The 27,897-nt window shown below is 46.3% G+C and overlaps 1 protein-coding gene across 1 annotated transcript in view; it reads right to left on the reverse strand.

Annotated features, from left to right (window-relative positions):
• TMEM132C (transmembrane protein 132C) overlaps positions 1–27,897 on the reverse strand; it is a gene marked incomplete at both ends in the record, with an annotated part of 297,018 nt that overhangs the window by 83,801 nt on the left and 185,320 nt on the right. Inside the window, one exon of the mRNA XM_080941048.1 lies at positions 5,812–5,958. Within this exon, the coding sequence (XP_080797174.1) occupies positions 5,812–5,958 (147 nt within the window). The remainder of the gene's footprint in view (positions 1–5,811; positions 5,959–27,897) is intronic.

The following is a 27,897-nucleotide window of genomic DNA, read 5'->3' on the forward strand; positions in this document are numbered from 1 at the left end:
AGTGAGCTCTAGAAATACAACTGCAGCTTCCACGGCTCCAATGGGCAGCTCTCCTAATTGCTGACACTCATGAGGGACATTGCAAGAGCCAAAGGCAGGATGCAAAGCATTCTCAGTGTCTACAACTGCCACCAGCCAGCCTCCCCCAGCTCCCGCAGGCAGCCACAAATCACAAAGATGGGGGGGAGGGGGTCTGTGCCAACAGAATCCTTAGATAATTGACTGAGTTTGTCCTTGAAGCAAGAATACTTGGCACACATGTCCTGATAAGGGCTCTCTGCTTCTGCTGGGTTGGCCAGGAAGGCCAGCTCCTGTGCCCAGGGCAGCCTCAGGCATGGGAGAGCTATTCCTGTCAGTCTTCCTCAGAGGTCTGGGGAGCCTCCCTGATGAGGACTGTGGATGCTGAAGCAGCTGACTTGAGCACAGACCCCTGTGCCAGGTGTCCCCTTCTAGCATGACTCAGGGGACTTGTAGTGAGCTGCAGGCAGCAGGAACTTCCATGCACATCTCTGTGAATGGTGATTATGCTATCTAGCAGGGCAAGCTACTCTGCAGGTGAAGTGGAACTAAGGGGTTTTGAGCTGGGTTGGGGGAGGGGCGTGGTTTTCAGGAGGGTTTACCCTGGATCGATTATTGGGGGTCTGGTGACATCATAAAGTGTTTGGAGGTCAAAGTAGGAGGGAGTAGACTTGGAGACCTGCTTATAGAACAGAATCTATATACGGCAGCTTAGAAGAGCGATGCCTGGCTGAGGCTGTCTCTGTGGGGGTGACAGTCAGCCACAATTACTGGGAACAGGATTGCAGGCTCCCAAAGACAAGGAGAGGGACTCTCCCAGGAGCTCTTCAGCTACCTGCACCAATCCCAGCGAAGCCACTTGAATTCTGAACTCAAGAACTTTAAGATGATAAAAACTTAAGTCATTTTAGGGCAAGGCACCTCAGGCGATATTTTCCAGCAATAAGAAACAGAGACCCAAGACAATGTCGATGCAGAATGGGTGACAGCGGTCACACATCCTCATTTCCTAAAAGGCTGGTCCACAAGCCACCCTGATGAGAAGTTTTCTCAAGTGAAGCTCTCTCTTCTCATATGATCCTGCCCCTGGCTTGTGCCAAGTTGACAAAAAGTCAAACCAGGACAAGCTCAATGAGCAGGGACAAGGACCATTTCCTGCCTGTCCCTCCACATAATACTTTAGACTCTGAATAGCACTTGGATAGATGCCTGTCTTGAAGCTTGAAACAGAAGCGTCTTGTAGGGTATGCAGATACTCAGAGACCACAAGGATACACTGCTGGGGCTGGGAGGTGACTGAGTGTATAAAGTAGCACAAGGGTCTAGGTTTGATACCCAGGAACCGTGTGGGAAAAAGGGTCAGTGTGGTGGCATGTACTCCTCATCCCAGCATTGGGGATAAGAAGACAGAAGGATCTGGGCCTCGATGTCCAGTCAGCTACTTGGCCAGTGAGAAACACCATCCACCATCTTAAACAAGGTGGATGGTGCCTGAGGAACAAGAGCCAAGGCCATCTCTCTCTCTCACACACACACATACACACACTCCACATGCACATTTCAAAAAGCATATTATTTTAAGGTCTAAGTCCTCTGCTGATTCATTTGTACAGTGATGACAAATCCAATGCTTTGTGTGATCTGCCAGGCGCTCAAGAGGTCCACACACTCTGGGTACTGGAGATCAGGTGTGACTCAGAGGTACCTGCCCAGCACAGAGTGGAGAGCCTCATGGGGTCTCCTGAGTGTCCAAAGGAATGGGTGTGTTGCACAGGTGACAAGGCTCCCCTGCAGCAGGTGGCTATTTTGTGGGATGTACCAGGTCCTGATGTATAAATGCCGTCCCTGTGGCTGAGTGACAGCTATCATGAGAGGCTGTTACAGTCTGCGATGGGTGTTTGAGCACATTGATGACACTGGTTCTTCCATAGCGAGGGCGCTGAAGGGGGGTAAATCACTCTCTAAGACCTCACTTAGGGACACTGAGAGTGAGCAGGCTTAGCCAGGTCTCCTCCACCACATACACCTGCTTGTGACCACCCAGAGTCAGGCTGGTGGCAGTACACCTGTCTAGGTGTTTTTTTTTTGTTTGTTTGTTTGTTTGTTTGTTTTGTTTTTTTTAAAAAAAGCTATTCTGAAAATGACACATACCATTCTGTCCAAGCCATTCAGAGAGGAGCTGGAGAGATGGTTCAGTTGTCACAGGCACTGACTGCTCTTACAGAGGACTTGACACCCACTTGATGACTCCCAACCACCTGTAACTATAGTTCCAGGGGATCGGACACCAATTTCTGGCCTCTGTGGGTGCCAGATGCAGATGTGAGGCACCCCTTTCACATAATTAGAAAACAATTTAACACAAAATCCCTCCGAAGAACAAAACCAGGAAGACCAGGTACACTCTGTGTACCCTTCCAGGGACACAGCAGCCTCCAGCCAGGGTTCCCAGAAGCCCCAGAATGCACAGGGCTGACTGCTTATCTCTTCAGAGTTTTCTACAAATGTCTCATCTCCCTTCTGTGGATTCTCGGTCTGTGTCTGACACTATTTACATGTGTAAGTTCACTATCTGTTAATTAACAAACCTGCCTTCATTTACTGAAATGTCTGCAGTCATTATATTTTACACAAAACCAATTGGGAAGACTTCATTTGTCTTTTGACCTCCCCTACAACCAAGGGCCTAGGTACACATTTCTTTTTGGCTGTTCCCCCAAGCACTTTCCCTGGGTCAAAGACAGAGACACTGAGATGTGCTCAGCAATTCTTCTAGGGGTCACCAGTCACCACAGGGCTATTCAAAAACCAGGAGCTGTTCAGCATGACCTCTGCCTTTCATGGCTGGGTATTAAAGGAGGGTCCTGCAGAGAGGTTCATGGATCCAAGAATGGGGTGTCCATAAACAAAGTGGAGAAGTTTTCTGTGATGGCTGTATCAGGAAATCTGGTAGAATTATTGTATGGAGGGTAAACATTAGAATAAAATAGTTGTTTTTTAGAAGCACTTTGACCTTGAAGAAATCATTGTAGGAAATGGATTGTTTTCTGTTCTCCTATAGTTGTTTCTCTGAAGGAATTTTACAACCTGTGCATGCCTTTGGTCACAAGACAGTGCTGGCACCCCAGGAATGGCTTTCACCGATGAGTACTGCAAACTGTAAACAACAAGGATGAACCCTGCAGGGGTGTGGCATTTTCCTTCAGAAAAGATACAGATTAGGCCAGGGGCTTTGGTAGGAGGAGCTTGTTTTTCCCACAAAAACAACTTTTGTGTAAAAATCACTAACTATGCTTTTGGGTGTCTGTTTGACACTCAGTCTGCAGAGGCTGAATCTCTCTGCTGCCAGCAATTTGTCACCTCAGTCTTGAGTGACGCTCTTCCTTCGATCAACCCTCGTGATTCAGAACATCAACAAGTGACAGCATTTAAAGGGTCAATTAAGACATGCCCTGTAACTGAACCTTTTTTTTTCTAAATCTAAGTTTCTTCAGGAAAACACTCTGAGAGAACAGGTCTAGAGAGCCCAGACAAGGGAACACACTTCTGACGGAAACACGAACCAAAAACAGACTGCACACTCAGCACATACAAGGAAATATCACAAAGTACTCCATCCACATGTGTGATTGACACCCGCCATTCAAAAGTTAAAACTCTGACACTGGAGAAGCCAGCCATGCTGAAGTCAGATCCATTTGCCTGTGGACAGCTCTCGGGAGCCTGTCAACTTTTGTGGTTGTGCTTTACTGACCTAAGCAAAAAACTGAATGTGTCAGAAAAACAGCTGGAGTGCCAAATTTAGAAAGGGTTTCAATTTTTAATAAGAGAATTCTCTGTCACTTAGGTTGGCAAAGCCATTCTTTTCTTAAGCGATGGCATGCAAGCCAGCACCAAGAAACTAAGCTCTGTTCCAGTTAGGATGCATGAAAGTTGGTCTGAATGTTTCTCAAGGAAATATTTGAGCCCATGCTGAATGCTATCAGACTACTGATGTGAGATCCATCTTCCTTACACACTCAAAACCATTTGCATCAAGTATATAATGTTCTCTGAGCATACCCCTCTCACCCCAATATCCTCTTTCTGTCCTTCCCATTTCTTCTTACCCTACAAATGAGCAGGACACCATTCTTCTAGATAGATTTTTCATAAGTATTTAAAACTCTTCCACTAAGACAGGATCAAACATAATATGCATGATGAGTGTCTTAGTTAGGGTTTTGCTCCTGTGAACAGACACCATGACCAAGACAACCCTTGTAAAGGTAACATTTAATTGTTTAAGGTGTACAGATTCAGAGGTTCAGTCATTATCATCAAGGTGAGAGCATGGCAGCATCCAGGCAGGCATGGCGCAGGAGAAGCTGAGAGTTCTACATTTTCCTCTGAAGGCTGCTAGGAGAAGAATGGCATCCAAGCAGCTAGGATGAGGGTCTCACCCACAGTGACACACCTACTCTAAAAGGGCCACACTTTCTAATAGTGCCACTCACTGGGTCAAGCATATACAAACCATCACAATGAGGCAGAGGGTTCCTTATGTTGGACAATTACTGCCAACTTGACACAAACCAGAGTCACCTGGGAAGAGGGAACTTCAGCTGAGAGATTGCTTCCATAAGATTTGCTATCTGTGGGGACATTTTCTTGACTGAAGACTCATTTGTGAGATCCCATCCATTATGGATGGTAGTAAGTCCAGGAAAGGTAGCCCTGGATGCTAAAAGAAGCAGGCTGAGCAAGCTTGGGGAGCAAGCAAATAAGCAGCATCCCTCCATGGCTTTTGCATCATCTCCTGCCTCCAGGTTCCTGCTTTTTGAGTCCCTGCCCTGATTTCTCTCACTGATGGCCTGTAACCTGTAAGGCAAAAACATTCTCCTTTCTCAGTTTGTTTTTGGTCATGGTGTTTATCATGGCAACAGAAACCCAAGCTAGAAAAGCCATTTTGGTTTTCTGTTCCTCCTGAATAGTAGAGAGAGCTTTGTGGAAGGAAGCTCACAGGTGGGTGGCGTTATCTAGGAGAATCAAATCTGGAAACAACCTTGATTCTCAAAAATCACAGTATGTTTACTGGCATTAAGTTAAAGACTTGTGGTGAAATATTATGTAGCTGTTATCATTGCTTTAAAGAAGTACTTAAAGTCAAAATGAAATGTTTCTTATGTAAATGAGAACAAGAGCCATCTTAAAACTCCCAGAGGATGTTATGATCCTAAACCTCTGAGATAATTAACTTACTATGGATTTCCTGTGTGTGGAGATTTTGTATATGAGACCCTGGAAAGAGATAAGCCTACATCTTAGCAGCAGGTAGCAGGATGCCTTCAAGTGACTTGAATTTTGTTTTCCAAAACAGTGTGATATTTTTCATAGCCATAAATGACTCTCTTTAGGGGTAATCCAGTGTCTCTGGCAAATCTCTGATAGACACCTCTTAGCCTCACAACTTATCAACTCCTTCCCTCTGTTCATTCTCACTGATGACCTAAATATAATCTGTGTTCAGAAAGGTACATTTCCTCACAACATCCTCTGATAAGCCAAGTAGAGCCGAGCCCACAGAAATGAATTCAGGTGACAAAGCAAGCAAGGGTGACGTCATTTGTGTTCCAATGCTCAAATATCACAAGGCAGGAACCTGCACATGCTGACATGCATCACTGGCCATCCGGTACTCCTGTGGGCATTAAGACCTGTGTTTAACATCTGGACCAGCAATGGTCTCTGAACCAGCAATAAAGCCAGACAAAGTTTGATGCAAAACCAGAGTGCCCTGGAGGGGTAACTCACCTATTGCGTGCCCCAGGGCCCAGGCGCTGGCAGGCCACAGAGGTGGTGGTGTGTTTCCCTCCATTGCCCACCTCTTGCCTTACATCCCACTGCCGAGGTTCGCTGGTCTGTGCGGTCAGAATGTTCACTCCCTTCTTCACCTTGGCTCTGTGGATGGACGGAATGAGAAAGAGTAAGATTTGAGCTTTCCGAGGTTTCATTCAGATGCTGCTATCAAAGTATATGGCTGTGTCCCTGCTAGGACCACACATGGAGGTGAAAGGAATCCATGCCCCAAGGCTAAGTTATTATGGAACTTGCTGGAACATCCTAGAGAATTCTCCAAATCACACAGGAAATTTTTATGTGATTTTATATGCATGTAGATCTATCAAGAAGGTAAAGAAATCACTTACTGGTAATAAATTTGTATGTGGATAATACATATGAGTACTGTGCCCATGGAGGCCAGAAGGGGGCACAAGATTCCCTGGAGCTGGAGTTTCGGGCGTTTTCGAGTCACCATGTGGATGCTGGAAACTGAACCAACTCAGGGTCTTCTACAAGAGCAGCTGGTGCTCTTAAACATGGAGCCATCTCTCTAGCCCCTAAGCATGAAGTTTAAAAGTAAGAAGTAAAAACCAAAACAGTGAGAACATAATAGGGAGTAACTCAGAAAGTGACGTGGGAATTTTAACATTTAAATGTTAAATTTAACATTTAAAATTTAACAGCGCAGTGGTGGAGAACCCAATAGGTCAAGAAACTTTTAAAAGAGCAGGCATTTTCAGACTAGAAGCCACTGGAAGATTATATGTGCCATGGATGATAATAGGCCATGTGACCAGTGCATATTTAAACACTAGGTGCACAGAGGGGAGCCTCAGCGAAGAGCATTGTCCTGGTTAACTTTAACTGTCAACTCCACGCAGCCTGAAGTCACCCAGGAGCCTCAGTTGAGAACTGGAAGAATCAGATTGACCTGTGGACTTGTCTGTGAGGGACTGTGTGCTCATTAGTTGTGGGAGAACCCAGCCCACTGTGGGAAGCACCATTTCCTTATGCAGGGGTCCTGAGTTACATAAGAAAGCTGGCTGAGTATGAGCTTGCCAGCTCCCAGTCAGCATCCCCAAGGGTTCCTGTCATGCTTCTCTGTCTGTGAAGTGAGCATCTTGGTCATATGTGGAATGGTAAGCTGAGTTGCTATCAAGTTCCTGCCTTGAGTTCCTTCAAGGGTAGACTGTGATTTGGGATTGTAAGTCTTAGACACCTTCCCCTGCCCCTCTAAAAGTTGCTTTTAGTTGGGTATTTTTTATCACCAATACAGAAGAGAAACTAGGACAGAAGTGGAATTGGAGTCAAGGCAGCCTCATAGATACAAGTGGAATAGTCTAAGCAGAAGTGACTTCCAACCCAAGCTCTGTGCTCACCCACATTACAGATTCAATATCCCCACCACATTAGTCTTCAAAATATGTACCCTCTATGCCCATGCTTGGAAAACCACAGGGGAGGTGCTCCAGCCAGCCTTGGAGGGAAGTGATGGGATGCAGGAAACAAGGTCCAGACTTCAACAGAGAGACAGACAGACACCCAGTGCATGAACAGCCTGAGAAACTCCCATCAGCAATGCTGTGACTTCTCAAAGACATATGAAGTAATGTCTGTTCACCCCAGATAAGGTACCCATGACAAAGAAAAGATTCCTCCATAGTAAGTGTACTGGGGTGATTGACAGGAGCATCTGCAATCACCCCTCCCCCCCAATGCTGTGGGTGATGATTCAGGACAGCTGCATGCCTGTAGTACTCCCAACACACCTTGCAGGCAGCTACACTTAAGGGTCTCCTCTTCACCAGATGTTGTTAGAGCTTTATAAACTTGGGACCAGCTTTGTGAATCTTTCATCTTTCTGGCTTCCCAAACCAGGTAAGTTTCTTAGCTTTCTTCCCAAAGGAGGTGAGACTTCAGCCTCCAGGAAGTCTAACACCAGACAGTGAGATTCCTAATGACATCTGGGATCTAAATGAGCATCTCCTGAGATGTGACCAATGAGAGAAGAGTTTGGGAACAAGGATGAGCCAGAGATACAGGAAATCAAGAAAAAAAAAAAAAAAAAAAAAAAAAAAAAAAAAAAAAAAAAAAAAAAAAGAAAACCAAAACAATAAAATTCAGTGCTGGAGAAGGTGTCTTGGTTGTAAAGAGCATGGGCTGCTCTTGTAGAGGACCCAAGTTCATCTCCCAGTACCCATATGGTCACTCAGAACTGCTTGTAACTCTAGCTCTAGGGAATCCAACAGGCACACAGGCACACACACACACACATACACACACACCATGCACTTACATGCACACATAGACTCATACTCACATTCATATAAATGTACTTTTAGTTTTACATTAAGTCACTGTGTTAAGGATATTTACAAGTTGGAAGAGATGAGGATGCATTTGATGGACAATATTTAAAGGCACATTAGCATGGGGCAGTCCCATTCTTCCTAGCAGAGTATTCAAGGTCCTGTCACCTGACTCAGCTGCTGTGAAGAAAGGCTTCATGCTGTGTGACTCAGCTGAAAAATGGTTTTGGTTGCATTTGAACTTTGCTTGAGATTACAGATCATAACAAAGCTACAATCATTCCTCCCTACTGACGTTCACATGAACTTTAAGAACCCTGATGGTCTGGGTGGTGGGTGGGTCTATATCTGAGAGAGCTGGAGAGCTAGTCACTGAGATGGGGAAGGCCAAGGGCCGTAAGGGTTTCTTGTGAACACAGATCACCTTCTTTGTTGAGAACAATGGGTGTTTCGATCTGTTCCATGGACCGAGCAGGGGAGACAGCAGCCTGGATTGGAGAACTGGAAATTTGCAAGTGGAGTCAGCATCGGAGGTGGAAGAATGAACCACTCATCCTTGGAGATACCCAGCATCAAGGTAAGAAGTGAAGGCGAAGTAGCCAGACAGAGGCTGGCTTTTACTGCATGGGATGGGAGCCATAGCAGGCTGGGATGGAGATCCCAGCTCCCATCACCTGCCTGTGTTTCTCTGCCCCGGGCACAGCGTGTGTGCTGGCCCCATATGCACCGATTTATGAGGCTGCTTTTGCTGGCCACTGACGTTACAAGACAGCATTTGTTATTTATGATGCCCGTGCTGAGTCCGGTGCTTCTCAGCACAGGCTGGGTGCTCGGGTGTCTCAGGATACCATCCAGCTATGGGTCTTTCACCTTGGTGGCACCCTCAGCCTCACTGCAGGTACCCCCACAGAGCTCCCACATCCATCCCGCATGTTCCCAGCCAGAGATCTCGCTTAGTTCTAGCTGGTTAAAAACAATAGCTTTACCCGTCTTTTCCCAATACGTAGTAAGAGGTGATTAAGTGTTCTTAGAGAAAATCAATGCTCAGTACACATTCGGAACATCGAAAGGCTAATTTCCACCCCCGAGGTATCTCCCTCTGGTCATTTGTAACCTCCCTGCGTAATGCTTTCTCCTGAAGCTGCTGAGCACTGCTGGGATGCATGAGCCTCTTGCGAGGCATGAGGGAGTTTTGGGGTACCACTCTGGGTACCTAGGTTTTTAAACCTTAGGCAGAGTATGTCAGAAGGTACAACCATATAATTAGGTGCTGTTGAAGTGCACTGCTTCCCCTTCCACCATCCCAGAATATGTTGGGAGCCTTAGTCCTGGATCCTCAGAATGTAGTTTCATTCATCAAAGGTCTTGTGGTGGTGGTGGACTGACTAGATGATTAAGCTGTTAAAGCTCCTTCCACACAAGCATGAGGACTGGAGTCTGGATCCAAAGAAACACTCATAAATACTAGGTGGGTGTGGCCACCTCTCATACCTCCAGCCTGGGAAAGCTGAGAGGTGCAGGGGTGGCAAGCAAGCTGGCTAGCAGGACTCGCCCTTATTGGTGAGCTCTGGGTTTCATTGAGAGACCCTTATCTCAGTGAATAAACTAGGAGACGGAGCCAACTGTCATCAACATCTGGCTTTCACATGCATGTGCACACACAGATACCCACATGCATATGTCCACCCATATACAAAAACAAGCATAAACACATGATTACTACACACACATGCAAATCAGTAAAGGGTCATTGTGGACAGAGCCGAGTTAAAATGAGGTCATAAAAGCCAGATCCGAATAACTAGAGTCCTCAGAAAGCAGAGGGCCACAGCAAAGGTCACAACATGAATCCGCATGCGTATACAGGTAAACATGGCTGCCACTCACCAGGAAGAAAGGCCAGGATGACTTCTATATTAATCACTTTCTCATTGCTAGGACTAACTACCCAGTGAAATTCACTTCAAGGAAGGGTAGTTTGAGGGTACAGTCCCTTGTGGCGGGACTCTCAGGCAGTTGGTCCCACTGCACCCACAATCAGGGACCAAAAAATGGGAAGTACAGATGTTCGGCCCACTCTCTCCTTTTTATGCAGAACACGGGCTATTATCACCTACATTCAGAGTGGGTCTTTGTACATCAGTTAACCTAGTCTAGAAGTAACCTTACAGACTTGCCTGCCAAACTGACAGTATTAACCCTCCCAGCTTTTGCTATTCACCCCCAATGGAGACATCAGCTGATACCTTTGTTTTACTTCCCTCTGTAGCAGAAGAGAAGACAGTGACAAGATGTCATCTGCTCATACGGGGACACTATGGCATGGCTGCCCCAGAGAACCAACACAGTTACCAGCACGTGAGGAGAGAAACAAGCCACCACTGTGGCTACTCATTCAGCCTGACTCCTAGGATGGCAATAACTATCACCAGGCAGAAGCAGCAGCTTAGAGTCTGAGGGTTTCATCGTATTTGCCAGAGCTCCCCCTAGTCTGGCTTTAGGTGCCGTCACCTCTTGCTCCTTATGCCTGGTGGCAGCTATAGCTAAGGAGAGTGTAGCTAAGGGCAAACACTGTCCCTCACTGCAAGAAGACATGTGAGTTCATACCTGCTAACCTGGAAGAGATCCTGTGAAGCTGACAGGCTGGGACGGGGGAAGCTGGCTGTAGGGTTTCAATAGTTCAGAACACGAAGAAGGACCAGGTGTAGGTGCACATGGATTGGTTCTGTTGGTGTCCCCACAGCTTTTTGAGCTCTGAAAACTCATCCAGGTCAAGCACAGTGTCAGGGACCAGTGCCCAGGGAAGGTCTGTCTGTCTGTCTGTCTGTCTGTCCATCTACCTGTCTTTGTCTCCTACACACGCACACATGCAGCCAGCCTGCTCCAGGCTCTCTGCAAGCAAAAGCACCCAGGTCCCAGCCTCAGCTGGTGCACCACATACACGGTGACTGCATTTCCTTGATACTTTCCGTCAGATCAACGATCTCTCTGCTTGCCATAGAAAAGTCATTTCACAAAGGAGCCCTGTGCAGTTACCTACAGAGTAATAAAAAATGTTATGTGAACGCACCCCGGAATGAATATGTGACAGTACCAATAAGAGAAACATATTCATGGGTCTTATAAGTTAATATGTCTGGCCACTGGTGTGCTCACACTCTCTGGCAAGAAGCAATACATAAGGTCCTAAAACGCACACGTTTATGACTACAGCTTGCTATAGGCATTTTTCTCCCCCCTTTCTCTTCTCTTTCTCTCTCTCCCTCGTTCCTTCCCTCCCTCCCCCTTCCCTTCTTTTCAAGACAGTGTCTCGGCCTGTGATCCAAGCTAGCCTGGAACGTCCAGCAATCCCCCTGCCTCAGCTTCTCAAATGCTGGCGTTACAGACACCCTCACTAGAGCTTTGTGGAATATGAACTCACCGAGCATGCATACATGGTCATGGTTTGCTCTCAGCAGTGGGGGCTGCATCTCTACTCTCCACCTTTCTCTGGGAGCCCCATGAACACAGTCACCCTATACAACCTGCCATGCCTGAGCTGGCGCTGAGTATTCTGGGTCGGGATAAGGTCCTTTCCCAAGCCAGGAACTATGCCCTCACCAACTCTGCTAGTTCCTTTGATGGGGTAGGTTGTCCAGGATTGTATCAGTACCCAAGATGGAGAAAATGAGGAGTCTGAGCCTTGTTCTAAGACATAAAATGTCCCCTGGTCCTGCCTGTATTTCCTCAAAGAAGCCAGTGCATTTATGTGTGTACGGACGCTCACATGTGTATTATGTAGGCGTGTGTATAAATATGAGTTATGTGTGTCATATGTGTGCACATTGGTATGTGTGCATGCACATGTATGTATAAATTATATGCATCATACGTGCACCTCTGTGAGCATCTCCATACATGTGTGTGTGTATAGGCATGCACATGTATGTGCACAGAGCCACTGAACCATGGCTCTTTTTCCGGCCCATGGAATCAATGACTCAGTCCCTGCCAGCCGGCCTGTCTGAACACATGCTCCCCACCTATCAGGTGAGAACGGGTGTAGCCAGAGGCATTTCCTACTAAGTATCTTTCTGTGCCTTGATAAGCTTATCCACTGTTGGTCCTTTGGTCCAGTGCCTGTGGCTTCCCCGCATTTGCTTCTATCTTGAGTTAACGGTGACTTCTTTATCAGCAGGTCTTTCCATCTCTGAGGCAAAGCTGGAGCTAGAGATCAGCAGGGCTCCTGGCACTGTTGAGCTCCATTGCTCCTGGTCCTTAGCAGTGGGTCCCCCATCTCCTCTGCAGACTCCGATATAAGATGCTCATTAACATGCACCATTGCACGGCTTCAACAGGCTTACTCCTCAGACTTTCTACTCTGCCTCCTCACAGCTCAGGCAGAACAGCATGAAACAGGCACCTGCTGGATGTTAGGGTTTTTAGCATTTTTGCAAGCTAGTTGTTCGACCAAGTCTACATCCAGCTATAAACATTTAGGACTGGATGATTTTTAAAAAGGACATAGGCCTTGGGGCATAGCATGTAATCTCAGGTACTTGGGAGGCTGAGGCAGGAAGATTATAAGCTGACTGGGTTACAGAAGGAGTTCAAAGCCAGCCTGGACAACTTGGAGAGATCCTGTTTCACACATACAGAAACATTTTACAAAAGAGGCAAAGAGTAGGCTTAGTGGTTAAGAGCACATACTAATCTTGCAGGTGATTCAGTATTCTTAGTATCCACACCAGGTGGCGCTTACAACTACCTACAAGTAACTCCAAATCCAAGGGAATCTTTCGCCCTCTTCTGGCCTTCATGGGTACTGCACACATGTATATATAATAAATATGTATAAACCTTAAAGGATACAAAAAGGGCTTGGGCTGAAGCTCAACAATAGCGGCTTTGCCTCACGTGTACCAAGCACTGGGTTCTATTCCTAAAACTGCATGCAGGAAAGGTAGAAGATGCTCAAAACTCAACCACTCACGATGTTGTTGTCTATCATCTCGAGGTCATTTTCTGCCCATGTATGTATGTGAAGGTTACATAAATTAAATAGCATTGCTTCCAACTTCTGTATCTGGTGGCATCAATCACACTGGTACCGGAACTTACACCCAGCCATCGGCAGAGATGACAAATGGAGATGTTTCTTCAGAGTGTCCTTTGCTGGCCATTAAACATCACACCATGGGACCAACTGACTTGGCTTGCATTAGAGGATAGTTTATACACAAATATTTCCTCAGAGTTCAATATCCCCTCTCCCTCAACATAGGATCACAATCTAATAACCGATGCTGAGAATTCTCGTTTGCATAACCCTCATCCCAACCCCTGACCTCTGACCTTTGACCCTGTCATTGCCTTTCTTCTATCTTGTGTCACAGACTTCTGAGCCTTACTTGGTGTCCCATCCCCCCCTACAACTATTCAGTGGAATGTGGCCAAATTATAGATTAAAGGCCATGCTGGGAAGATTTACTAAGCAACACAATTATTTCCCCATTATCATTCTTTCAGAATCAAATCATCTCGCAGAACGAGAACACTGCAAATTAAAATTAAATTAAAACTAAGAGAATGTTCACACAATTGGCTTAAACTCATCAAAGACTCCCACAGAGCATTGTTCTTATACTCTGTGAATGGTGTCTCTTTCCATTTCTCCTGAAATGGACACATTTTCAGACACCCATTCATTTACCTTAGAGAATGTGAGTCTGTGGGGGCTGTCTGTTTGTGTTCCTGAATTATCCCTGACTTTCTTCCTTTAAGTTATAGATATAGAGACCCACAGCCAAACATCAGAAGGAGCTTGGGGAAATCCTGCAAAAAGGGGAGGAAGGATTGAAGGAACCAGAGGGGTCAAGGACACCACAAGAAAACCCACAGAATCAGCCAACCTGAGCCCACTGAGGATGACAGAGACAGAACCTCCAACCAGGGAGCCTGCCTACATGGTCTAGGCCCTCTGCACACATGTGACAGGTGTGTAGCTTGGTCTTCATGTAGCATGCCTAACAGCAGGAGCAGGGGCTGATTATGACTCTGTTGCTGACCTTGGGACCCTTTCTCTCTACTGGGCTTCCTCTTCTGGCCTCAAAAGGAGAAGATGCATCTGGTCTTACTGCAACTTGGTATGCCAAGGCTGGTCAGTATCCATGGGTGCCTTCCCCTTCTCTGAAGTGCAAGGAAGAAGGACTGCATGGGGGAGGGGAGGTAGGGAGGGGAAACTGCAGCCTGGGTGTAAATTAAATAATAATTGATTGAAATAAAAATGGAAACAATAGATATTTTTAAAATAGCCATTTTAACTTATTCTTAAGAATTTCATACTTGATCATATGCTTCCCTGTTTCTCCCCTCCAACTCTCCTCGAATCTCCTGACAACCCCCCCTTCAGTACTTTATGCTTTTTCTCTTTTGCAAAAATGACCCACTAAGTCCAATTAATTCTATCCACATGCACATGGTATGAGGCCATCCACTGGAGCACGGGAAGAGCTATCAGTGCCTCCTTTGAACTGGGATTATAAGTAACATGACTAGGTGACACCTTACTGGTTAGACCAGGATACTTGGGTGTGGGCTGTGGATGCAGGCAAGCAGAGACGGAGCACACCTCTGAAGGATGCTGCCAGAGTCCCCATCTGGAATGGCTAGTAGCAGATGTTCAGTTGTGAACTTGAGAAAACACAAGCCAGGCCCAGTGAGCGAGCGAGCAAGAGAAACCACTGTGCTGTGTAACCCGACATCCAAAGAGTGGATCTTCATGGGCTTCGCCACCTGCCATATACCAGTGTCTCAGAGCTGCCATGCTGTAAGCATACAGGCTGAGACAGCTGAGAGGTTGGAAGATCTCTTGTTGTATGGCATACCCCAGTGCCAAGCAACAGCGTCTCTTTCACTGCTTCTGAGTACTTCCCCACCCCCATGACTGACTGTACCTGCAAACCACGAGCCAAACAGATCCTCTTTGCTTTAATGGTGCTTGTCAAGGATTCTGTCACCACAATGACAAAGCTAATGGCTACCGCATGGCTGGTCTTTGAGCCAGTGATGGCTTGAAATTAATATCCTGGATCTTGTGCTTTCCCACTGTGGTAGAGAAAACAAGCTAGGGATGGTGGATGTATGCATGTGTATAAACACACACACATATATACACTCTCTCACACACAAATACACACACACATATACACACTCATACATACACACATACACACACTCACACACATAGATACACACACATACACACTCACACATTACACACACACTCACACATTCATACACACACTCACACACACATACACACATACTAACACATACAAACATTCACACACATATTCACACACATTCATACACTCACACACACATACACACACTCACACATTCATACACTCACACACACACCCATACTCACATACACACACATCCACACACACACTCACACATACACATACAAACACACCCGCACATTCATACCCACACACATAAACACACACACACACACACACACACACACACACACACACACACACACACACACACCACTGCTACCCTGATGGGGACCACCTTGCTCTCTGGTCAAGAACCGCTGGTGCAAGACTGTATTAATAATGAACCACAGCAGGCAAAAGAGCCCATCTGTCAAGTTCCTAATGGCTCCCTATGTACCTTCTCACCAGCACCTGCAGCTTTCTTGGGAGACGTGATGGCCAGTCACGGAGGAGCCAGGGCAGGAGGAGGAGGGCTCCTGTGCAGCTGGTGCATCAATATTGGATGAGGTTGACCTCCTAATTTGCCCCTGAAGGATCCTCAAGACTCTGCTTACACCGATCTCTGCAGCATAGCTGTGAAACTTCTCAGGAAAACCTCTGAGATGGCCAATGGTGGGCAGCTCTCATCATGGGCAGGGACTTCATTCCACCTCCTTCTGGACCCTCACAGCCGTCATCTCATCATGCTGGGGTTGTGTAGTAGGACACAATGACCTCTCATAGTTGTTTTCCACATCCTACCCAGCCCTCTCAGCTTGGTTTGCCTAGCGCCAAAATGGCCTCAGCGAGGAACCCGGGGATGTGTGGGCTATGACGCCTTTTACCCATTTTAAGTCTACTGTGGCCATTAAAAGCATGTAGCTGGTGGGACACCTACCTGAGCTCAAGACCAGTCTCTGCAAACTTAAACCCTTTGCCCTTTATTCATGAATTCACGGGGTGCTGTGATCTGCTTTGCACACTCCATGCCTGCCTTTTGCCTGGTTCTGCATCTGAGTCCCGACAATATAACATGCTAGAGTTGTGCCTCTGAGCTTCTTTCTCTCTGGCAGTTCGCTTTTGCAGGGTGCCTTCTCTCTGTCCTGGCCCGGCTGGCGGCCTCTCCCTTTTCTCAGCTCAGATGTACTGGGGAGGCTCACGGAGAGTGGAATTTGCCTTCTCATCTCTGATTCTATTTTAATTTTATATGCAGTCCTTGTTCTGATACGCTGAGTTTATTAATTCCTCCCAACAAGTCACCCCATTAACATGCAGACCTCAGCAGAGCCAGCACTCTGGGGTACAGCTTCAGATTCCAGATTGAGTCCTCACTAGGGCAAGGCTGGTGTGACTCTGTGTGTCTCCTTAGATTCCCAGGGCAAATCCCTGCCCACAAGCTATGGTATTAAGGGATGGGTCTTTTAGAAGGGAATCAGGGTATGGTTGAGAAACTTTATGAATAGGAACAGTGTCATTCTGATAGAGACCCCGGAGAGCCACTGTGCTCTTGTCAAGTGAGGACATAGCCAGAAGGTTCGATCTATGGATAAAGAAGCAGCCCTCGCCAGTCACCAAGTCTGCTGATGTTATGGCCTTGAACTTTCAACCTCCAGTTCTGTAATGGATTGACAAGAGCTTGATATCAACAATTGATATTATTTTGTTAGCACACAGTAGCTTTACAACCTAGGACGGGAAACTATACAGGGCAGACACCCACCCACCTCTCCCTGAATCTCAATCAGCACTGCCTTCCGACTTTGAAACACAGAGGCTGTGGTGGTATGAATATGCTTGGCCCAGGGAGTGGCACTATTAGGAGGTGTGGCCTTGTTAGAGTAGGTGTGACCTTGTTGGAGGGAGTGTGTCACTGTGGGTATGGGCAATGAGACCCTTATCTGAACCACATGGGGGTCTGTCTTCTCCTAACAGCTTTCAGATGAAGAGATAGAACTCTCAGCTCCTCCTGCACCATGCTTGCCTGGATGCTGCCATGCTCCTGCCTTGATGCTAAAGAACTGAACCTCTGAACCTGTAAGCCAGTCCCGATTAAGTGTTGTACTTAGGAGAGTTGTCTTGGTCACGGTGTCTGTTCACAGCAGTAAAACCCTAAGACAGGCCATCCCAGGTCACACCTAGAGGTTTAGCTATGACCCACCACACTTTGCTGGAGTATCCATTCTATTCTGTGCTCTTGGCTCACAGAGGCCAGCACAGAAATCACCATCCCAGACTGCAAGCTCTTCCTAGGCAGTGCTGCATTTACAAAATCCTACTGAGAAACTGGATGCAAAGTCTTGTTTATGGGGGGAAGTGTGTTTGTAACGTAGAATTACAGGAGCAGTGGATGTTACTAAGATATGGCACATCGGAACACTTAGTCGTAAATTAGTGATGGTGCTGAGGGCTTCAGAGGTGCTTAGGAAGGAGATAGCAGATAAGAGAGATGGCTTAGTTGGACAATGTTCACCACACATACATGAGGCCCTGAGTTCTATTTTCATAATCTACATCTAGCTAGGCAGTGGTGGTACACACCTTTAATCCCAGGACTTGGAATTGAGGCAGGTGGATCTCCGAGTTAGGAGCCAGCCTGATCTACAAGGCAAGTTGCAGAATAGTCAGGGCTACATACACAGAGAAACCCTGTCCTGAAACACCAAAACAAACAAAGACAACAACCCACAGTCAACAAGAGCAGTGTGCCTTGGAAATCTGGTGTGTTCAGCAAATTCAATGTTAGTGAGAGAACCTGTCTCAAAAACCAAACTAGATGGTGCTTGAAGAATGACAGCCAAGGTTGTTCTTTGGCTATCACACACATACATGGTCATGCATACCCATTTACGTACGTGTATCTCTTCTCTACCAAAGGAGACATTTCATTAGGAAAAAACCCCAAACAGTTACACAAGATTGGTAAGGGGTGAGGGATGGGGGTTCCATCTTGCCCTCTTTGTTACAGGATGGTTGCTTCTGGGATCAGCACTGTATTCCTCTGTCACCACACCACTACAGGTAGGAGGTGTACACATGGTGGGGAAACAGTTGGCAGACATTGCTTTCCTTCTTACGTGTGGTCAAGGTACCACACTTGCGAGGATGAAGGCCAGAAAGGATCAGATGAGTGTGGCAGCTTGGAATTAAATCCATCCTGATTCTTCCTCTGAGACACAAGAACAGTCTGCCTTCTGGAGGGCAAGATGGGAGCATCTGCTGGCTGATGATGCCACACTCTCACCAGCAGTTGGAGAAGAAAGGTCAACTCTAATGGTTCTCATGACGTTTGGCTCACCAGTGTCCCCAGTGGCCCCTTCCAGCCCATGCTACTTAGTTTTAAGGACAGCCTTAAAATACTATGCCTCAAGGAAAGGCTTCCTGTGTTCTCAGAGCTTGGTGGCTAGGGGAGGGAGAAACTACTTCCCTATTGGCTAAGTGGACATCTGGCATTTACAATGTGATTCTTGAGAGTGTATGTGAGACTCTCAGGAGTCCTCTTGTCTTAAGAGCGTTTTCCTGAGAATCTAGAAGGAAGGAGAATGTGTGAGCCCTGACTTAACCCTCCAACTGGCCCTGGGTCTGCATACCCACCTCTACTCCAAGCCAGAAGCCCTGACTGAGAGTTTAATACATGGCCTTACTCCCCCCCCCCTTTTAGTAGTCTCAAAATTACTAACTATAGCTTCCTTTTTGATGAGCTAGTTCTACCTTGGAGTTTCCCTTTCAAGGTTAGAATTATACTTATGGTTCAGAAAAGGATAAAAGGCAAGAAAGAAAGGAAATAATTTCAATTCGTTGCAGTAAATGGCAGTTTATACTTGAGCTATGTAGGGCTGAAGCCAGCAAGGGGCAGGAAGCCCTGCAGGGAAGCCACATGTTGGAGGGGACAGCTCCGATTGGTCCACACACCGAAGATGGTGGAACGTGGGCCCTGGAGGCAACATGCACTGGGATGCTTAATGTCTGGAATTCACACAGCCAGGATGTGCTTTGACTTGGGGACAACTACAGATTTCCCACTTCCTGCACAACCTTCCTGTTCAAAGTAAGGGTTCAGCTATCCTTGACTTTGTAATAACCCCTTCTTGTCTAAGAACAGGCGACCCCATTTGGCTCCAAGGACTTGTCTTAGAGCAGCTGACTTGCACTTGAGCCCATGAGACAGGGCTAAGAGGCTGCTACTCCAACAGAGCTTGTCTGTGTTCTTTGAAGATTTGACAGCACAGAGACAGAAAAGAACACCCTTCTAAACACCATACAGCTGGACACTGAATCGAGGCTGCTGTGTGTGTTACAAACATTTTTTGAGACTGGAGAGAAGCAGTCTTGATGTACCCCAAGCCCAGGATCCAGCTCTACTTGAAGCTAAACTTAGGCTATGCCTAAAGCTAAACCTTTTCTTGGAGACTAAATGGATTTCTCTTTCCTTTCTTTTTCTTTCCTTTCCTTTCCTTTCCTTTCCTTTCCTTTCCTTTCCTTTTCTTTTCTTTCTTCCCTCCTCATGTAAGTGTATGTCTGCATGCCTGTGTGTCTATATGTCTGTGTGCAGGAGGGTACTACAGCACATGAGTGAAGGTAAGGAGTAACTTTTGAGAGTCAGTTCTATCCTTCCAATATGTAGATTTTGGTGACTAAACTTAGGTTATCTGACTTGATGGTATATACCTTTATCCATCGAGCCATCTTTCTAGCTCTTAGTTCCCATTTTTATAAGATAGTAAGATGTACATACCATGAACATTAGCACTGGAACTTGGGTTGGTCTCTGCCTGTCTGCCTGTCTACCTGCCTCTCTCTCTCTCTCTCTCTCTCTCTCTCTCTCTGTGTGTGTGTGTGTGTGTGTGTGTGTGTGTGTGTCTGTGTGTGTGTTTGCTGGAGAACAGAACCCAGTCTTGCATGTGATGGAAAATACTCAAGTCCTATTCTATAACTCAGCCCTAAAGTAATTTTTAGTGCATAGAAATCTCATGGAGTATATATCTCCATATCTCCTATCTTTGGGTCTAAGATAGCCACCCTAGTGCCTATTATATATTCATCCCAGCCAGGGGATGAGCAAAAGATTCACATACACATGTCTTTAAATGATATGATCTAAAACCAAGCACCTGTCTCTTTTACTCATATCTGCTAAAAGAGAAACACAGGCTCACAGGCTTACAGGAGTTACCTTTTGTTGTTGTGATAAAACATTACAACCAGAAGCAGCTTATGATTCCAGAGAGATTAGGACCCATCTTGGTGGGAAGGCATACCCAATAGGCAGGTTTTGTGGCAGGAACAGGAAGCTGAGAGCTCATACACTTAAGTGTGTGTGCAAAGTAAAGAAAGTGAACTGGAGACAGAGGGAGCCCATGAATGCTCAAAGAATATCTCAGAAACATACTTTCTTCAGCAAGGCTGCACCACTTAAACCTCTCCAAGCAGCACCATCAACTAAGACCAAGTGTTCAAACACCTGACTGTGGTGAGCATTTCTCATTCAGATGTCACGGGTGTATTCTGGGTAGAGTGTACAGCAAAAGGAAGAAAGAGAAAGAGGTGGGTGGGCATATACAGTATTTGGTATAAGACCCAACAGTGTCCAAGAGTGCCAAGAAGAATGTTGAGTGTTCTGAGAACCTCAAGGGGAATGGGGTGCCTGAAAGGACCCTTCCACATGGCATATTAAAGGCTACTTTAGAGAGAAAGAGAGTAATGGTAAGCATCTTTGAGGGTTTAGACCAATGGCTCTCAACTTTCCCAGTGCTGCAGCTCTTTAATACAGTTCCTCATGCTGTGGTGACCCCCAACTGTAAAACTATTCCATTGCTACTTTACAACTGTAATTTTCGGTACTGCTATAAATCATAATGAAAATATTTGATAAGCAGAATATCTAATATGTGATTCCCCCACCTCCCCCAAAAGAGGTCACAAGCTACAGGTTGAGACCTGCTGGTCTAGACAGCTCTTGATAGTCACTAGACAGCCCTCTAGCTGATTTGGGTGAATCTCAGGTCCTACTGAAAAATGCTGTCTCAAAAATTAAAAATGTAGAAAGTCTGAGGAACAACACCTTAGCCTGATCTATGGCAGCCACATATATGCACACACATGTGCACCTGCTCATGTAACTATGTACATGCACATGCATGCATGCCAACACACAGATAGCTACTAGGGTTAGCATGGATAAGGGAGGATGAAAAGAATAAATTTCTTGAAGTTGTTCAGAAGCCCCATACCTTACAACTGCACTCTGTAGGCTTTGCTTCAGTGCTTGGCCAAGGCAGACATCACTAATCAATCCTGAAGAGCCAAGTTAAGGCTTACCAAATATTCATAGCATGGTGTTCCAGTGAGCTGGTGTTCAGTTGTCCAATGTGTGAATACCCAGAGGATGCTTAGACACACACAGTAACCAGTACAATAGAATTTTAAGGTCTTGCTATATTGTAAACTTCTCTGGCTCACTGAGGAAAAAAGAAAGCAACCAAACACTATCCACACAAGACCTGAGGGTAAAGATGACAGACATCCCCTTCCCAGTGAAGTCTTCATGGTTCACAGTGTCTGTTCTATGAACAATACCAAAGGAGAGATGGCAGTCCCCACATGACAGATTAAATAAAATGATGTCCCACTGGCAAGAAGATGTAAATAAAGATTCAAGACCCAAGACACTGAGGTCACTTCACACCTGATTGTGTCCATCAGGTTGGGGGTGGCAAAGTCCTTGGTCTGTCACTCAAATCCTTGATTAGATCTAGACATTTGTGTCAGGATGAACAGCTGAATAAATAGACAGGAGAAGATGAATGCAGCGGAGAAAGAGGAGGAGGGTGGAGAAGGATGGGAAGGGGAGGGAAAGGAAGTAAAGGCACAGTGCACCAGGGAGATGCAGACCTTGAGCTCCAGACCTCGAGCAGGTGGAGGCAGACCTGAAGAGATGATGAAGCTGAGGGATAAGAAGAAGTCTCGATGGTGCAGAGTCTGAGCTAAGGGATGATCAGATTGTCCAGCCAGTAGAAACAGCCACAGGTTGTGATAAAGATCAATAGGCTCCTCTCTCAACTTTGCTTCTCCAGTTAAGGACTCAGAAAGACCTCAGGGATAAATGTTCAGTTTCATCAGTGCTGAAGCTGAGACAAACTCTCTCTCTCTCTCTGTGTGTGTGTGTGTGTGTGTGTGCACATGTGTTTGTGTGTGTGCATGTGTGTGTGTGCTTATGTGTGTGCCTGTGTGTGTGCCTGTGTGCGTGCATGTGTGAGTATGTGTCATCCTGACCCTTGTGATCTGCTGTCCTGGATAGACTTCATGCAGAAATTCTTTCTTTCCTCTCTGAGAAGTTCCCAGGTTGGACCGCAGAGTACTATCACCATCGTATCTCAGAAGTAGTCTCCTAAGCTGAGCCCTGGGCAAGCAGAGCTGGGCAAGGAGGCATCTAACCACGGGGCCTTCCTCCGGGACACTGTGCTTCTGGGAGAATCAGGTTTTCCAAAGTTAGAGAAAATCCTGAGCATTCTGCATCCAACCTCTGCCCCAAACACTATGTACTTTAGGTTTTTTATGAGCAGCATGTAAATTATATATTAACAAGTTACACTTATACTGTGCTCATCATACCTCAAGCTCTCTCCCATGTCTATAAACATATGCATGACCCATGCATGACCCAGCCACAGAGGAGGCAGCATAATTATTGACTCATGGATGGAGAAGCAGAGAAGGCTGGACAGCTCTGCTCACCAAAGGGTTTGTGCAGCTAGAAAGAGTGCAGTCTGATAACCTTGCTGGGGTCTTCAGCTACAGGTTTCTGTCATCTTAAGGTTTCTGCATGTGCGTGTACACACATGCATATACATGCACACACATGCACATGCACGCGCGCGCGCGCGCGCACACACACACACACACAAATGGTTACTTCAAAGGAGTAAAGGAAGGAATGTAGCTTGAAGCTGAAGATAAAAAGAAAATATTTTCACAACACTTCAAAATTTTGCAAACGGACACATCATACAACTTTACAGAACCAGGACATAATACTCAACTTACATTTTAATATTTATGTGCCTATGAGCCCATGCACATGTGCCTTGTGCACACACATACCGTGATGCATATGTGGAGGTCAGGGAACATCTTTCAGGATTGGGTTCTTTTCTTTCTACCATGTAGTTTCTAAGAATTAAACATAGGTGATCAAGTTTGGTGTTTAATGCCTTCACTCACTGAACCATTTGGTCAGCCCAATAATTGTTTTTTATTTTTTATTTTTAAATCATAGGAGAGAGGAGGTGGGGTCTCAGTGATATACATTTGCATGCATACATGGTTAGGGTCTTCTCAATGAGCTCTCTTCCCTTCCCATTGTAGCCTCTCTTCCATAGCCTAAGCCCTGGACACTGATGTGGGGGTGAAAAGAGTCACAGGCCCCCTGCCCCTCAGATACCACCAGGATCTGCCTAAGTCTCCTTTTTTTGTTCAAAGCCACATAGATGAGACCTCTGAGTTAACTGCAAAACAAGCCCAGAAAAGGAGAAAAGGCTCCCAGAATGCAGCCAGACACACCCCCTCTCATCTCATTAATTGTCAGCCTGGTACTTCATTTTCTGCACAAATAAATCACCGGCACAGAAAACACGAGCCCGATCCACAGGGACCCAGAAAGGGCAGGGCGGCCTCAGACCCTCAGGACACGTTTGTTTCTTCCGTGTTAGATGTCGACTCTAATAAAGGGAGATGGCCAGAGCTTAACTGTGCTTTCCCCGGAGGGCGAGACGTCTGGTACCTGAATTTCAATGGTTCTCACTAGAACACTCTTCCATCCCCAGGCTTCTGGCTCAGGAGCCTGTCCTGTCTTTGAGGCTAAGCTCATCTGGTAACCAAGGCAGCCTGTGCTATGTGTGTCTAGGGCAACTCTCAATGGCCTGACACCCAGCTTTGCATAAGTATTTCAGTCCCAAGAAACACAGCTCTACGGGGCTCAATAAAACTCTGAGGTCAAAAATCTTATTTCTATCAATCGTCCTGTTACTGAGAAGAATGTGAGGAGTTTTCTCACAGTATTTATTTGTTTATAAAAAGGGTCTCATATCATCCAGGATTGCCTTGAACTCCTGATCCTTTATCTTCAGACAAAGACAGACAGACAGATAGAGACAGAGACAAGACAGAGAGAGAGAGACAGAGACAGACACACACACACACACACACACACACACACACACACACACACACACACAGAGAGAGAGAGAGAGAGAGAGAGAGAGAGAGAGAGAGAGAGAGAGAGAGAGAGCCAGAGCCAAGTTCCAATGCTAAAATTCATGGTATGTGTATTTTACAATCTTTTAAAAATAACTAAGGGCTAGAGAAGATGGCTCAGTGGATAAAAGTGTATACTAGGTTTCTCTGGGTCTGGGTTTGGGGGTACCCCAAGCTGGCATAGCCTATTCCCTCTTATATTTATGGAGTTCAACACTTTTGTCTCACAGGAAGGACACCCACCTGTTTTGTGGGTTGGATAGGCAGGTGGCCCTGCACATTTTACATGAGCTGGCAAGCATTTGAGCCTGTTGCCTGTGTGGCAAGCTGATTCTAGTCACCCCCAGGACCTTCTCCCTCCACACAGGTCCTTCTGCTGCAGGCCAGGCTTGGTATGGGCTGTGTGCCCTTGTGAGTGGCCTTCCCCCTGCTCCATTGCCCACGGGTCTCTGCAAGGAGGCAGCCTGAGAAATTATGTGTGCAGAGAAGGCCCAGCTAATCATCAAGGAGCCACAGGATGAGTTCAAATGCAGGGAGCCTGGGCACAGTCAAGGCATTTGTTCCTTTAAGTGAATCGTCCTCGTGGTGTCTGGATGAGTCCTTGGTGAGAAGAAGTCTCCCCAGGGCTTACATCTCATTTTGTAACTGTCATCTCTCCCCAATCATCTTCTCCTTCCTTGCAAGGAAAGAGTTCTCAAGGTAATTGGACATGTCACAGTAGCTCCTGATGGAGCAAGGCCAAACTCCCTCGCACTGTGTGCACTGTATGGGAACTAAGTGAGCCCTGTCTAAGGGGCTGAGTCTCCCAGTAGGACTCCTCCTTGGGGTCAGAGAAGGGATGCTGTAGGGAGTATCCGCAGTTCAGGAAGAGGAACAATTGTGTGCCTTTCAAGATAGACTTTGGCATGAGGTTTTGTTTTAATCAATGAGGCTCCCTTTTTAATTTTCATAACATGTATGTGTGTCTACACATATGTATCTGCACACATGCATGTGGGTGACCCTGAAGGCCAGAGGTTATCAGATTCCCTAGAGCTGGTATTACAGGTGAGTCTGAGCTGCCTAACATGGTTATTTTGGGAACTGAAGCAAGGTCCTCTGCAAGAGCTGCAGTGTTCTTCACTGCTGAACCATCTCTCCAACTCCCCCAATCCCCATTTTCATGCATCTCCTGATATTCCCTGTGCCTGGGCAACGGGGGCAGGGAGTTGTTTGTGCCAGCATCCCTCCTGAACACTTCTCCCTTCTATAGAGTAGGTCTGTATGTCTGTCCTTCCCGAGAGGAGCAAACTGCATCCTGCTCTCCTCTGTCTCATCCAGTCTGCCTCATTCCATCCCGGCACCTGTCCCCCTGTACACACTGCACCAAATCTGTATTTTGCCTTTTCTCCCCTGAGAAGGTCCGGTGCCAAAGCACAGGGATGTCTCCGGATCCCACGTTGGCAGCCCATACAGAGTCAAAAGAGGCATCCAATCAGCATTTTGGTCCTATGAGCTTCGAGTGACAATAAGAAAGTCACGGAAGTCTCGGCATTGCAAAGGAGAGGCACAAGGACTAGAGAGGGAGCTGACTTTGGAAGAGCATGAAGATCAAGGTTCAAATCCCTAGAGCTCTGTTAAGGCTCTACCTGCCATTTCAATAGTTCTGCATCTCTGAAGGCCCACTGCCCAGCCAGTATTGCACATGCAAGACGCTGCCTCAAACAAGCTGGAAGGTAAGGACCACCTGAGGTTGTCCCCTGGCCACCATATGTGCATTGGGATATATACATATCCATATACTGGCACACACACATAAACGCAAATATAATCAAATACATATTAAACGAGATAGATGCATGAATAAAAGTCTCATCCTAAAGACATCAATGCTTTGGGCATCTCAAGGAAAAGACTCAAGGTTAGATGGTGAAGGACTGAATGGTTTGGTCCCAAGCAAGGAAATGGAAAAAAATTTACCCCCAAACAGCTCACAATTTCCTTCCCTGGCCAGTAGGCCCTTTTAGCTTACTTATACTTAGCCACAGAACTTTCCCCGAGATATCTGTATGCATGTTAATAGTGAGAGCTTGTGAGACACCCATGTCTTCAGTGACCAGGTAGTAAATTTTGGATACTCTGCCCAGTGGAATAGTAAGGGGCTGTGGTCAGGTTGACAGTAGTCTCTGGCCTGGTAGACTCTGTGGAATGTCAGCAATAAACAAGGGGCAGGAAGTAAAGGGAGAGAGGGAGGCAGGGAGGCGAAGAGGGAGAGAAAGTGAGAACAAGCGAGAGAGCACGTGTGTGAAAATGTGTGTGTGTGTGTGTGTGTGTGTGTGTGTATGTGTGCATGAGAGAGAGATAGAGATAGATAGATAGAGATAGAGATAGATAGATAGAAAGAGAGAGAGAGAGAGAGAGAGAGAGAGAGAGAGAGAGAGAGAGAGAGAGAGAGAGAGAGAGAGAGAAGAGAGAGTGCATTGGGGTGGGGAGAGAAGATTTCCAGTTCCTTACCAAGGAAGAAAGCTGGAGCCAGAAGAAATGACTGTTGTATTTGCTTAAATTTTATAGGCACTTGAGTCAGAAGAAATACAGAAGCCAGTGCAGATGGTTCAGCTGCTGCTTGGAGTCACCAGTTTAGGCTGTTTGTGTCACCAGATGAGTTCAGAAGGAGGAGGACTTCTCTCTTGCCCATCTTTTCACATCATTGATTTTTTTTTTAGCCAAATTTACTTCTAAGAAATAAGGAAGGGTCTGGGCAGGGGGATGGTTCGGCAGTTAAAAACACTGGCTGTTCTTCCAGAGGACTGGGGTTCAGTTCCCAGCATCCACATAAGCTGTGAACCAGCTGTAACTCCCATCCCAGGATATATGATGCTCTCTCCCTCTTCTGGTCTCTGATGGTACTGTATACATTTGGTGAACAGATATGTGGATGTAGGCAAACACACACATAAAACAGGATGAAAATAAATAAATAAAAGAAACAATGAAATGAGGCTGGAGAGATGCTCAGAGGCTAGCACTGGCTACGATCTCAGCACCTATATTGAGCATCTCACAGGAGATCCTGTGACCACTTGTGGCCTCTATGGGCACTGCATTCACATGAGCACATAATTAAAAAATAATTAACAAAAAGGAAACAATGAAGCTGGTATGGTAGTGCTTCTGAGCAGAGAAGCCTCTGGATACCAGGCTGGGGCCGGCTTCCCCGGTGAGTCCTGCTGTGAGCATGCTGCTCACAAGGGTGGAGGAAGGGGCTGCTGCCC

The sequence above is a fragment of the Micromys minutus genome (assembly GCF_963924665.1).
Source record: "Micromys minutus genome assembly, chromosome: 29".
NCBI classification, from domain to species: Eukaryota; Metazoa; Chordata; class Mammalia; order Rodentia; family Muridae; genus Micromys; species Micromys minutus.